At 33.1% G+C, this 13538-nt stretch overlaps 1 protein-coding gene across 8 annotated transcripts in view; it reads left to right on the top strand.

Moving 5' to 3' along the window:
• The window catches only part of LOC127834014 (TNF receptor-associated factor 3-like), an 89126-nt gene that overhangs the window by 55913 nt on the left and 19675 nt on the right, over window positions 1-13538 (top strand). For all 8 annotated transcript variants that reach the window (XR_008027763.1, XR_008027762.1, XM_052359571.1 and 5 more), the window contains 3 exons: window positions 646-710; window positions 4282-4386; window positions 5689-5856. Coding sequence is in view for 6 of the 8 variants with exons in the window: in XM_052359571.1 (XP_052215531.1) it covers window positions 646-710; window positions 4282-4386; window positions 5689-5856 (338 nt within the window). In the remaining 2 variants the exon portion in view is untranslated. The remainder of the gene's footprint in view (window positions 1-645; window positions 711-4281; window positions 4387-5688; window positions 5857-13538) is intronic.

The raw sequence follows: 13538 nt of genomic DNA, 5'->3' as shown, positions 1-13538 counted from the left end.
AAATGGTGGTTTTCTGGATCCTGCAATAACTTTAAAAGCTCTCCATAAATTTTCATGAAACTTCAAACATGGATAGATGGCAATATGGATATTATGCACGCCATTAAATTTAGTTCCTACGTCAAACATTCTGGTTGCTATGGCAACAAATAAAAAATAAAAATCTGACAATGGTGGAATTTCTGACAATGGTGGAGCCAGTAGGGGATACATATTGCTTGGCAATAGTCTTGTTAAATAAAGTAATTCTTATGTATTTCACATTGCCATAAGCAGCGTAAAAATCTGTCTTTTATGCAATAGTTGAAATTCTTAAGAAAAATTGGTTTAAAAAGTAATTTGGAAAAAAGCAGCACTTACCAGTGTGTTTACGTCCATTATTGTTTAATTAGGAACCCAACAAAGTCATGTGATTCTGCACCCTGATTATGTCACATCAACTCATAATTGTCATAGATTGTCAGTTATATTGTGTTGTTTATAATTTGCATGGTGAATGTTTTATCCAACATGACATTATAAATAATTATTAAAATTTTTAAAATAGTAATTATTGGCTTTAATTTTTTGCGTGTATTTTTAAATGAAAATTTAAGGCCAGTCCAACAGATTATACATGTTACACGATGTAGTTGTTTTTCCCAGATAAACCACATCCCGTCGAATGTCCAGCAAGAGAAAATGATTGTGACAAACTCTTTCCTTCTGATGTAAGCATATTTTTAGTACTTGTAACATTTATGTGGTTTTCGTTTGTTTTCAAACTGTGTTTTGGTAACATGAAGCAGTATACAGTACACTCCACGCGTTTTCCCCAAAAAACGCGCTCCCTCCGCGTTTTTTCTGCTAGCGAGTGTTCACGCGGCGTTGAGAGAGCGAGGTGAACTCGATAAAACGCTCAGCATTACGCCGCGTTCGCTTATTCCCGCGGCGTGTATTACTTTAGCCTAGTCGGTAAATGCAGACAATTTCTGTTCTTATCAGTGACCGCCGCGCAACGCCGCGTTAGCAGTGTGCTACTGGGCATGCCAAAAAATTAAAACATTGTTATAATAAATTGTTTAAATACTGTAGTACAAAATGTACATGTATAAAAAAGATAATTGTATAGAAAATTAATACGTATAAAAATTATGCTTTTTAATTCACAGGTACGTCTACAATATGAATGAATATAAGACATTTGACAAATTAATATTTAAATCATAACACATATAAGACAAGAATAAATGTTCCGTAAAATTTCCAAATGAGAATAATAATTAGTAATCCGAAACACACTACGATTTTTAATGTTAACACGACGTTATCAAATGCTTCCAATATACAGTCATCATGTATATTTCCCGTCAAAAGCGTGCGAAAATTATGCTGCAATGTACAAGGTATACTCCTGCAAAGCGTGCGTGCATTGATTTTTTTTATACAAACTTTATAGCGCAGAGAACATTGAATTTTGTTGATTTCGGTTAAAAGTTTCTTTGGTATTTTTTAACAAAATTATATCGTGAATAAGTTGATATTTCCTTCAAAGTAATTTCAAATCATACACGCCGAATCTTTATAGTTACGGTATTTTAGTAGAGTAATTATTTTAACAGTAAGTGTACTGTAAACTGATTAAAGAAGACATCTGGGCGGAACTGGATTTTAAGTGTTTGACGTTATGAAAACACGCAAAGCTTGTCTACTGACCTATTGTGTAGACTGCTGTCTGCGGTGTTTTGACAAAAGGGATTAACATGTGTGAATGTCACTCTGCTGATTTGGTCCATAATTACTGCTAAACATTGTTTTGAATGTCGATGCAACAAGAATACAACTGTGAATATTAAATGCAACTATCAACTCAATAGTTACCACCTTCTTTTAGCAATCAATGGAATAACCTAACTTCAAAGAGAAAATAAATGCATTAGCGAGCAGAGAATTGACTTTGTTCCGACAATTAAAACCATTCCTTATGCATTCGTTGAACGTGTTTACTTGAGTAAGTTATGCCTTTATTCAGAAAGCAGCTTTTCTTTGATTACGTCAAACTGTCAATTCACACAGATTTGCGAGATTTTTAGGGTCCTTGGTCATTTGTTTACATGTTCAGTATAGAAAATCACCTGCTAACATGAAAACTTTGGATTAAATTATCAAAATAAAAACAATGTTGCAAACTGTGTTTATATTAATTGGTAAGTATTAGTTAAAGACGACGTTTTGTTTGTCGTAAATCAACGAGTTTTCTATACAACAACAACTACTTCTACAACCACGTCGGGAGCGAGCTATCTTGGTTGTTTTTTTTTTTTGTAAATATACTACATGTACATGCATGTACTTGTAATAAATATAATTTTATTCATTTTGAAAATCAGGAAGTCAAACAAAATTAAATTGATCGTTATCTCGTAAAACGCGGAGTTTCCCCCGCGTCGCCAACGCCAAGGGCCGCCGCGTCGGCTTATCAGTTTTGCCGATAGTTAACCGCTGCGTCAAAAATCATGCAAACGCCGCGTCTGGCAGGATTTTCTTAATCTCCCTCCAGGTCAATCACCGCGGAGTATGGAGGGAAATTTGGGAAACCGCGTGGAGTGTACTGTAACCAATAATATGTGCTATTTGTCATGAACATTCAGCTCTTCCTGGTTGAAAAATGTCAAAGAATTTTGTTTCCAAATTTTAATTAAATAGTGATTTAGAGAATAACAGTTATTAGTGAGCCTTTTTTCGGAGAAACCCAGAGCTATTGTCATAGCCTGCTCGTTGTCTGCCGTCCGCCTGCGTCGTGCTAAAACCTTAACATTGTCTCTAAAAACAAAGTGCTTCCACCTACAACTTTGAAACTTCATATGTAGATGCACCTTTATGAGTTCTACACGCCACACCCATTTTGAGTCACTAGGTCAAAGGTCAAGGTCACTGACCTCTAAAATTTTTTTTAAAAATCTGACGAGCTTTCGCAGCCAAGCGTGGCACCCATTATGCGGTGCTCTTGTTTTATTCAAGTGCAAGCAAAGTGTTAAAACTTCAACCAATAATAACAATGTACGTGAGTTCACAATGTGGTGAAAATTTTGTCGGTAGTGTTAATCTTAATTTGACCTTTTTTGTGTAACTTACATGTACTTCTGCCCCTTAATATGATACATGTAGTGAAATCGCATTAAACAGTTAAGCACTTAGAAATCAACTACTCCTAAATGTATTTTGGATGTACCAGCATTCGTGTCATATCTACATTATTGAACCAGTTTAATTACAATTATATTAATTCTAAATGTTTATGTTTATGAAACTATCTGCATTGTTGTAATTAGAAGTTACTAGTTAAAGAAATATGGTTAACATACATAAGATTGTAGTATTTTGTAAGCACTAATTGTATTTAATAGATTGATTGATAGATAGATTGGTAGATTTGTAATACTTATTAAAACAGGTTTTTTTGGCCTGATTTTATAGTCGAAATTTTGGCTATATTCCCAATGGCAAAAAGTATACTTTTTTCCCAAAATATGCTAAAAAATTCCCAATTGGGGAGAAAAAGCTAATGACATTGGCTTTTTAGATTTTTAACAAAGCGTAGTCCGATCCAGTCTCGTACAGTTTTTTGACTATACCGCGATTTGGTTAAAGTCGGCATTATTCATGTGCCCGATATTCTCTGTGTTGTTCGGGCGCTTATTAAATTTGTGATGAAATTTAAGTGTTTTGTGATTCGGCTGAATGGAAAACAAATATGTCATACAATTGGAAATATTACTTGAAAAAGATTCCTTAGCAAAAATGTGGCCAAACAAAAACTGTTGATTTTTTTAAGCAAGCATCATTAAATAAACAAACATCGTCAACAAGTACAAGTCCTCCCTTTGAAACTCCTTCCATTGTCAAAGATAGTAATTTAATAACAAGTGACTCTTTTACATCGTCATTGTTGATTTCCGAAAGCAAAGTGCTGACTGATATTCAACATGTTGAAACTAGGGAAATAAGTTTGTGACTGAAAACTTTGTGTGTGTGTATTATGTGGAAAACTGTTAATCATGATGGTGTTTGTGGAGTTTGTGATTAAAGATGTTGAACTCTTTCATGTAGTTTAAATCCCAATTTATTAACCCAATTTCTTGAAAATGCTGATAAAATTCCCAATCTCAAAGCCATGGGCTATCTTACCAAATGCTGAGAAAAAACTCTGTAAAAGCAAATGTTAATAATTTTCAAAGCTAAAGTACAGATTGTTTAGATGAAAAATCATGTTTATTCTCATGGATTTTCACTTTACTCTAGATCACCCCCGATCCCAGTGGTAGGAAAGAGGTCAGAAATCTCAAAGTTTACTGCAACAATCAGTCATATGGCTGTAAGGAGCAGTGTAGATGGGCAGACCTAGAGGTAAGCTAGTAAAATACCAGTGGTTTGCATGATGCAGTTTAGAACAGTACAAAGAATGAACTAATGATCAGAAAAATAGACTAAACAGCCACAGAAATAATGTAAAACAAAACAAGGTCCTGCAAGTAAAATAGAATTCTATGTATTTTAAACATTATTTAGAAATTAAGTTAACATTTTATTCACCCAAAAATGTTTCTAAACATTTTAGAAAATTAATGAGGATTGACCTATTCAACTAATGATATTTTCATGTTCACATTATGTGTCCTAGTTTCCCAAGAAAGAAAATGTAACATAAGCAGTTATTTATCAATTAATTTAGTCCGTAAATTTTTGAATAACTTATATATTTAAAAATTCAAGTGGTGTACAATTTGCTTCAAAGAAAATGACGAATTCCAATAAGTGATAAACAAAACCTATCCTTCGCTTAAGGTTCATATTTGAAAATCTTCAATGCCTTTTTACTGGGTCAGAGGAGACAAGTAGGAAAGTGATAACTTCCTCATTTTTATACAAAACCATGAGCTGTCTTGTGAGATTACAACCACTAAATACTTATTCAACATCTGTATATGTTAGTATTGAAAGGAAGTTATATTTGTTAAATATTCAGAAAATTACTGCATGCATCAATGATTGAGATATTTTCATTTTTTTCAAAAGCAAAGTAGAAAATGCAGACTATGGAGTGTCTTGCGATGTTATAGGGTTTAGGCCTAATACAGTTGATATACTATTTATAAATATATTAGTAAGCACTATTTAGCTAGGGTTTAGGCCAAATAAAGTTGATATACTATTTATAAATATATTTGTGAGCAATTTTAGCTTTCTTACCTCCCAATTAGCCCTGCAGGAAAGAATCAATTGGTGTTTAATGGCCTCTGCACCAGTAAGGTCCTTTTCTTTCCCTATTAATTGTAGCTGGAATTGAAAAATGCAACTTTGTTCATACATGTTGCTCAAAAATCATGTTAAAGAATGATTATTCCTGATAATTGCCTTACACTCATTTATTGTACCATGTAGGGTTTTTATTAATTTGAAAACTTTACACTTATAAGAGAACTGACAGGTGTACCTTTTATTAAATGCATGTACTTAAAATCTATTAAGAAATGAGCCTATTTGTCTTCATATTTTGTGAAATGCTTCAGTCGCAAAAGAACTTCAGTATGCAAAAACACAAGTTTAAGAAACAAAACTGGACTGGTAACAACATCAAATTCCTTATGTATTCATATGAGATAACAGTGTGTATCATATATTAAATCTGTTGTTTTTGTATGTTTTCAGAAGCACTTACCATTGTGTCCATTCACACCTGTGCCATGCCCCAATTCACAGCATGGATGCTCTGTGATGTTACCAGCTAAAACAATGGGAAGTCACGACAGTGATTGTGAATACCATCTCCAAAACTGCAGGCATTGTGGTAGACCAGTCCCTAAAAAATTAGAAAAAGTATGTCCAGCTAAGGAAAGCAATGAGGCTTAAGTTGTTTTCCCCCAGAAATACAATTTCATTGATTACTTATTACATAACATGTGGAAACATCTTAAAAGGCTTTGTGTACCTGTTCTGCGCATGAAGAAATTTAGAAAACAGAACACAAGCTGGGGTTTTATATGAAGGTAAAACATTTGTGTTTACATATTTAACTGAAGTTCTGTCATAAAGTCTGGGAGCATAATATAGACCCCTGCTGATAAGAAGACTAAGCTTTAGTTTTCCCATTTCCAAAGAGAGTTTTGAAATTCAAGAGCAAACCGTTTTAAACATTGACAAATCAATTTCAATAAATCAGTGGACTTAAAAATCAGAAGATTACCTGGCATTAATAACCAAACTTGACACCAATGCTTGTGTCACCTATTTAAATTCACCTGCAACTGGGCTTTCTAGCTCAGATAGCAAAGTGTTGCACTACAAATCCGAGGACTCTGGGTTTACTACCTTGCTGGTAACATAACTTGTATGGTGACAGGTCTGGAAATTATTTGAATGGCCAATATACGCATGCTTCTGAGTATCAGAATGTGCAATTAGTACTGGAAACCAGCTTACCAAGAAAAAGTGTAAGTATGTTTATTAACAGCTGTGAAATGACTGAAATACTGTAAAAAAAAGCCTTTTACAGGCTGTTTCCAAATGACAAACAGAAACATTTTCTCCAAAATATCTAACCAAAATCATCCCCCCCCCCCAAAAAAAGCACATTTTTTCCAATAAACTCAATAATTAGTTTATTGCGTTGATTATACAACAATATAATTCTGTAGCATTTGTTTAATATAAATTAAAAAAACGTTTGGAATACATTTTAATGTTGTTTATCATCATATTAATAATGTTTCATTTTTCACTATTTCATGGTTTATGGTGCTATTTTTCCAAATCCAAAAGGCATAAGCTGTAATATATAAAGCAAAAAAACAAGGCAAAAAATCCAGAAAGGAATCAAACAAATTAACTCACGATAGCCAATTATGTATTTTGGAAATTACATGTTTATGGGTAACTAAACATTTTGTTGTACAAGATAGGTTCAATGAAAATTAAAACCTTTACCAAAAGCAATGGAATGCTTAAACTCTGTGGGAAATCCAGAATCTGTCTTTGTCAACACTTGTCAATTCCTTACCTACATAAGACTTGTCTCAGATTAGTAGTTAATGTAAGAAATATTCACAAATATGAATTTTCAGTAATTAATTTTAAAAACCTTCTTAAGCTTACAGAATTATTTGTAAATAAAAAATCAGCTGATACTAATGTTAGCCTTACATATCAAATTTCAGAAGAAAATTGTTAAATTAATCATGGGAAACCAAAAGTATTTTTCCATCTATTGATATTGCTTACTAACAGTAAATCTCAACACGACAAAATATTTTTTGGCAATATCCCTTTCTTTATGTGAAATAATTAGTGTCTTTATTGCAAGGTTGTAGTCCAATTGTTAATTCAAAGGCAAAAACACAGAGCAAAATGATTAAGGAACATTGACACAAAATTAAATCCAATCATGTTTTTTTAATCAAATGCTTTTAAAATGTCCATCATAAACATACAATTAATAACTATGTCTAAACAAACGAGGCCACTTTTTAAGTGGTGTAATGCATAATTATTTAGATACCTGTATTCTTATGTAATGATCATAAAAATCATTAAAAGTACTTTTGTATAGCAATATCCTCTCACGCTATCAAGTGTCATTATTGTAAAAGTGTTGTACCAATTTAGAATTAGATATACTTCCACGTCACACATATGGTGAAAACCAATCTTGACGCATACATTTCATTGTATACTTTACGGCCTCATTGCACGACATATACTTCCTCAGTGTCATATCTATTTTGGAATTAAGCCAGCACTCCTGTTTGTAACTGGATCAAGCAATTATTGATAGTCTAACCAATACTAAAGTCAATATTTGAGTTTTTAATATCAATGTAAACAATGATTTTGAAGTAGGGCTAATCAATACTCAGATCAATATGTGTGGTATTTTTTACAACCTGTCTTGAACATTGTACTTCAATGAACTGTGCCATAAAAGGCAGCATTCTGGGCCAAAGTTCTGTGGCACCATGGGCCATACAAATATAATTTGTTTAAACAATAAACTAAAGTATGCATTTGTTTAAACAGTATGCCACAATTCTTGTCAAGTATGTTTTCAAATATTATGTTTATACCTTCATAAACACATGGGACCTTTGTTTAGTGCAACTTGCATGTAATATTCAAGTGGATAAATAACGAGGTAACTAATTGATTTAATTTGATTACGCATTCATTCATTTTTTAATTGTTTGGAATGGAGCCAAAATCACAAGGGCTTCTTTAAGTTACAATATTTGAGATAAGATCAAGTAGCAATCATTGAAAATAGTTGTATTTTATTTTTATCAAGATCTGTTTTATGACACAGAACTATTGCATATTTTAAAAGGGCTGTACTGTCAAAGAATTAAATAAACTTTTTTTGTTTTCAATTGTAAAGAATTGATTGGATCTTTGGTTGGTGGTGAGGTCATTGACAAATTTAATAAGCGAAATCAAGCAACATTTTTTTCAATGCTTCACTTGAATGTTCATATCCATCCTAATTATAGGGAGAAAAACAACCGTAAAATGTTGGTCATGTATATATAATTTTGGGCCTTTTTGAAATGAACGTCTACTAAGTGAATGACCACAAAGTCATAGAGCTTCATTAAGAAATTCAATTTGAAGCATAACTTTTCAGTATGGGCATTGCTTTAAATATGTTCCGAAGTGATAAGCATGGTGAAACAGAGCGACCTCCACAAGAGCCATATCTTGAGGTCAAGGTTTCAATTCACGGTTAAAGGTGAATTATTAGGAATTAACCCATGACACTTTGTCCAGACAAAATATTCGTCCAGCATGGAAGGCTTTTAGAAATTGTTTACAGAAATCATGATAATTGTGAGTCCTTATGTTTGCTTGGAGGTTATTTTTCCACAGTCTTCAAATGCTTCGATTTTTTATGTTTATGGGTGGAGTGGAGATGATTGATTGAAACAACAATCCTAAATCATGTCTTTAATTTTCAATTTTTGTCTAGTTTTTAATACTGGGTACCCAAACACAGACATACAACTTTCTGCACTGTTAGGGAAGTTAAGTTTAATCTATATTCTTAAAGAAAATAATTGTTCGGCATATTACACTGATATTTTCATTGAAATTCAACAAAAGTTTCCCTTACATAATCCTGTTTGAGTGATGACAAAATGGTACATAACGGAGATCATGATATGCACGAGGCCGTTTCAATACAAAAATAAAATCTGTCGTGGTACTTTGATTATGTGGTAAAATAAGTGATTATTTTATTTCTTCAGCTTAAACATTATAACTACTCTGAACAAAACTTCTAAGCGTTGTCAAAATAGTGATTTTGTGACAAAAAATATGTATACCCTTATCTGTAAAAATTGGATAATGTCTTGGTTTGTCCTGCAATATTTTGATTCAGTGTTTTAAGTATGATTTTGGTTCGATAAGTGTAGTCAAGCTGACCAGCAGATCCATTTTTATTTTGAGGCACATGAAGCACTAGCAATATGTGATTTGTGTTTGAAGATAATGTAGTTCATTCTTCATGGTTATCCCTTGAACTCTTTTTGCTTCTTGGTGTTTTTCATCATAGTTGTGTTTGAAAGTTTGCATTTTTTGTACCCTCTGTCCAATTCTTCTTAAGCTTCAGTTTCAAGAAGATGATGGTCAGAAGCAGTGTTTGTTCCTCGCTTGTCTTTGTACATTCTTAGGAAAACAACAAAACTTCCTCAGGATGCACACATAGTCAATGTTGTTTTGCATTGACATGTCTGGTGAAGCCCTAGTTGCCTTGTGTATAAATGTAAGGTGAATAACACTTCCTCTGATGACCAGGTTTCATTGGACACACAGATTGACACTCACCGCTGTCCGTCATGTTTGATGTTTGAAAGTCTGTCGTAAATGTGTCCTTCATTTTCAGAAAGTAGCACTTGAATATATCCATGTTAATCTTCTTTATTGTATGGAAAGACGCTGTCATCATCGGATTAGTGCTGTCTGTGCTGACTTGGAAAGCATCAGGGCTACTCTCTGGGTGTGTGCTGAATCTCCCTGCCACTTTCCTAATAACAGCAGTAACTTGCCGTTAGTCAGTTGCTTATTCTCAGAACCAATCCATCTTTATTTGCTGATTCCTATGATGGTGAGGTTGAACTTTCTCATCTCTACGGCCACTTCATCTGTCTTCTCGGTCTCAGACATGGTTCAGAGATTACATATATTGGTGGTGGGGGTGGTCCTTGTGTAGGTTATAGTCTTTTGCATAACAGCGTCCAATTGATTCTGGTTTTCACCACCCAGCGTCATACACTTTCCAGCTGGAGGTCAATCATCTACCAGGTCCCCAATGTCTGTATGCTGTTTTGCTTTTGTTGAAGGTGGTTTTTCACAGGTTGGGGTAGTTAACCCTACACCCAACCCTCCTCCTTTCTCAGCCTAATTTTGTATTGTCTTTCTTTTAATATTGTATTTTTCTAAATTTGCCCCCCCCCCCCCCATAAAACAGCCAAAATGAGAATTTCTATGTTATACAAATACTTTGCTTAAGAAAATTTTATTTGGCTACAACTGTTGTTTTTTTCATTTAATGCCATAAATCAGCCAAAATGATAATTTCTTTTTTATACAATTAATTTTGCTAAATAAAATTTTGAGTAGGAGGAGCCTTGCCCTTACATAATAATTATACAATTGGAATGCACGCAATCCTTGTTAGAAAATAGCAAAGTTTAGCTGTATTTTCATATCAAAATATAAATAATTTTTAATGGACACTTTTTTTGGTTCTATGCTAAACCAGATGTTTTGCTGTCTGATATGCTGCTGAAACCTTCATATAGTTCAAGTCTTGAAATGATGCAACATTGCATCATGTAAGGATGAAGGTTATTTTGTGGTACACAACAGCCTGGCTAGCATCTCAGAGATTAGGCTTACCACACACACGGTTGTGTTATTGTTAAATATATTTTGATTTACAAAGATAATTATCTGTATTGTAACAAAGATCTATATCTTATTCAAATCGTATGTTCAAAAGTGAATGACTCGTGCACATGTGACTCACCTGATACTTAAAAAACAATTTAGTTCATGTCCTGTGAACAAATATTGATCACTTCTATTGCAATTGTCTTTAAGTGGTACCCCACACAATCACAAAATCAATTATTAATTTCCTTTTTCAAAAGGCTTTTATAGAGTTAGTTTATGTTCCATGCTTTGAATATTTGTTCATTGTAAGAATGACTCGTCATTTCCGGTATCTATTCTAGACTATTCTCCAGTCTTTATTTTTTATGAATCGCAATTGGACTCACTCCAAAAAGTTACAAAGCTATATTTATATACATATTGATTCCCTTTTTAAACTTGTAAACAAATATGTTTAAGTTTATGATCAAAGATAGATGACACGTCATTATCTAGCATTATCAATAGTAGAGACTATTCACGAGCGACACCGTTTGAAGGTTAACGTAAACTAACTTTTGAAAAAATGTCAAGTAAAATAAGTGTACTATCTATAAAAGGTCTGATAAACAATTATAATTTCTCACTTTAATAGTTTGTATTTTGTCCAAACAAACCAATATACATAGGTCAATTATGTTAATAAATAATTTCAGATTTGCAACAAATTAAATATAGTACTGAAGATCTGTATTACATCCAGAGTTATGGCTGGTGTTCACAATTGACAAATGATATCCAAAATCTCATAACTCAGCATAGTGCAATGTGTGGTTTTTTGGCCAACATTTGGTCCCATTCCTAATGGCAAAAGTATATATTTTTCGATTGCATAGAATTTCCTATTGATTTTTTTCCAAAGAATACTGCATTTTTTAAAATTAATTATTTGCAGCATTTAGTTGATCTCCTTGTCTAGCTTTATAAGTTGAACCTTAGTTATTATGATATTTAATTTTTGTGAAGAGCAAAGCCAAATTACAGCATTAATTTATTGTGCTGATCGTAACTCAAACTGTGATAAAGACTTTCATATAAAACTTCATAAAATACTTATAGAGGAAGTGCAAAGTACAATTTACAAGAACTTCAACTTTTGTTTTTTTGTTCAAAGCTATTAGTATACAAATGATTGTAATAAATCAAGATAAGACATTAAAATAAATGTTTTTCAATAAATCAATAAAACCTAAGCATATAGTTCTCATGACGGCTTATAGGATATGTTTTTTGACGCTTGTCCAATAATTTTTTCTACTGGAAAAACTTCTCCAAAACCTCTTGACAGATTTTAGCCAATTTTATTGGAATGAGCCTTTGGTGAACCTCTTTGAAAGTTGTTAATATAGAGCATATGTAGGTCACATGTTTTTAGCTAGGGACTCAGGGCCTATGCCCTGTAATTTAAGGAGTGCTGCCCTTTTGTTTAAAATTTAATGTGAATGCTTTTGTATGCAAGTCCTATATTATGCTTGTGATTTTCTTCTTACTTTTACGGAACAATAATCTGTTAGAGCTATAGAATATTTATTGTGAATGTGTATAGAAGTTATTGCCCTTTTGTTTAAAATTGCACAAAAAGTGTCTCTGCACAATCCCAAATTCTTTCTGTACTCTCTAGACAACAATACATGTGTGGAAAAGGATACATCCAGGTGACAGCCTCTTGTTGACCTGCTGATCTAACCCAAAAATAGTTGGGACTAGCCTAAAAAGAGAAAAAAATACAAGCCAGTTGTAAATTTCACAGGCTTGAATTGTAAATTTTTATACCCCAATTACTATTGGTAATTGGGGCTATATATGAGTCACTTGTCGGTCTGTCGGTCTGTCCCAAAATTTCATCCGATCTTCACCAAACTTGGTGACAAGTTGTATCTAGATGATGTCTAGGTCAAGTTTGAATATGGGTCATGCTGGGTTAAAATCTAGGTCACAGGGTTACTAAGTGTGTTTTGAACCGAAAGTTTGTCCGGACCAAAAATTTGTCATTTATTACTCTATGTATTGCATCTCCAGAGGGAGGACATTATTAAAACTTCATACATATTTGTCATTAATTGTTAGATTTTAAAATGACTTGGTACATTTGTTCACCATCATGGGACGGTGTGTTGTGTGAAAAAAGAACGTTGATGTTTCCAAGGTCAAGGTCAAGGTCACACTTGGAGTTCAAAGGTCAAATGCTTGTCCAGGCCATAACTTTATCATTTATTTTGAGATTAAAAATCATTTGGCAAATTTTTAAACCATCATGGGACGGTGTGTCGCACGAAAGAATTACATCGATATCTCCAAGGTCACACTTTGAGTTGAAAGATAAAAAATGGCCATAAATGAGCTTGTTTAGGCAATTACTTATGTCGTTCATGGTGAGATTTTAAAATCATTAGGCACATTTGTTCACCATCATTGGATGGTGTGTTGTGCATAAGAATTACGTCGATATCTCCCAGGTCAAGGTCACACTTTAAGTCCAAAGGTAAAAAATGGCCATAAATGAGCTTGTCCCGCTATAACTACATGTATGTCATTCATTGTGAGATTTATAAAATGACTCTGTACATTAATTT

The sequence above is a fragment of the Dreissena polymorpha genome, chromosome 6, assembly GCF_020536995.1.
Source record: "Dreissena polymorpha isolate Duluth1 chromosome 6, UMN_Dpol_1.0, whole genome shotgun sequence".
Classification (NCBI taxonomy): domain Eukaryota; kingdom Metazoa; phylum Mollusca; class Bivalvia; order Myida; family Dreissenidae; genus Dreissena; species Dreissena polymorpha.
This window is presented reverse-complemented; position numbering and strand designations above follow the sequence as displayed.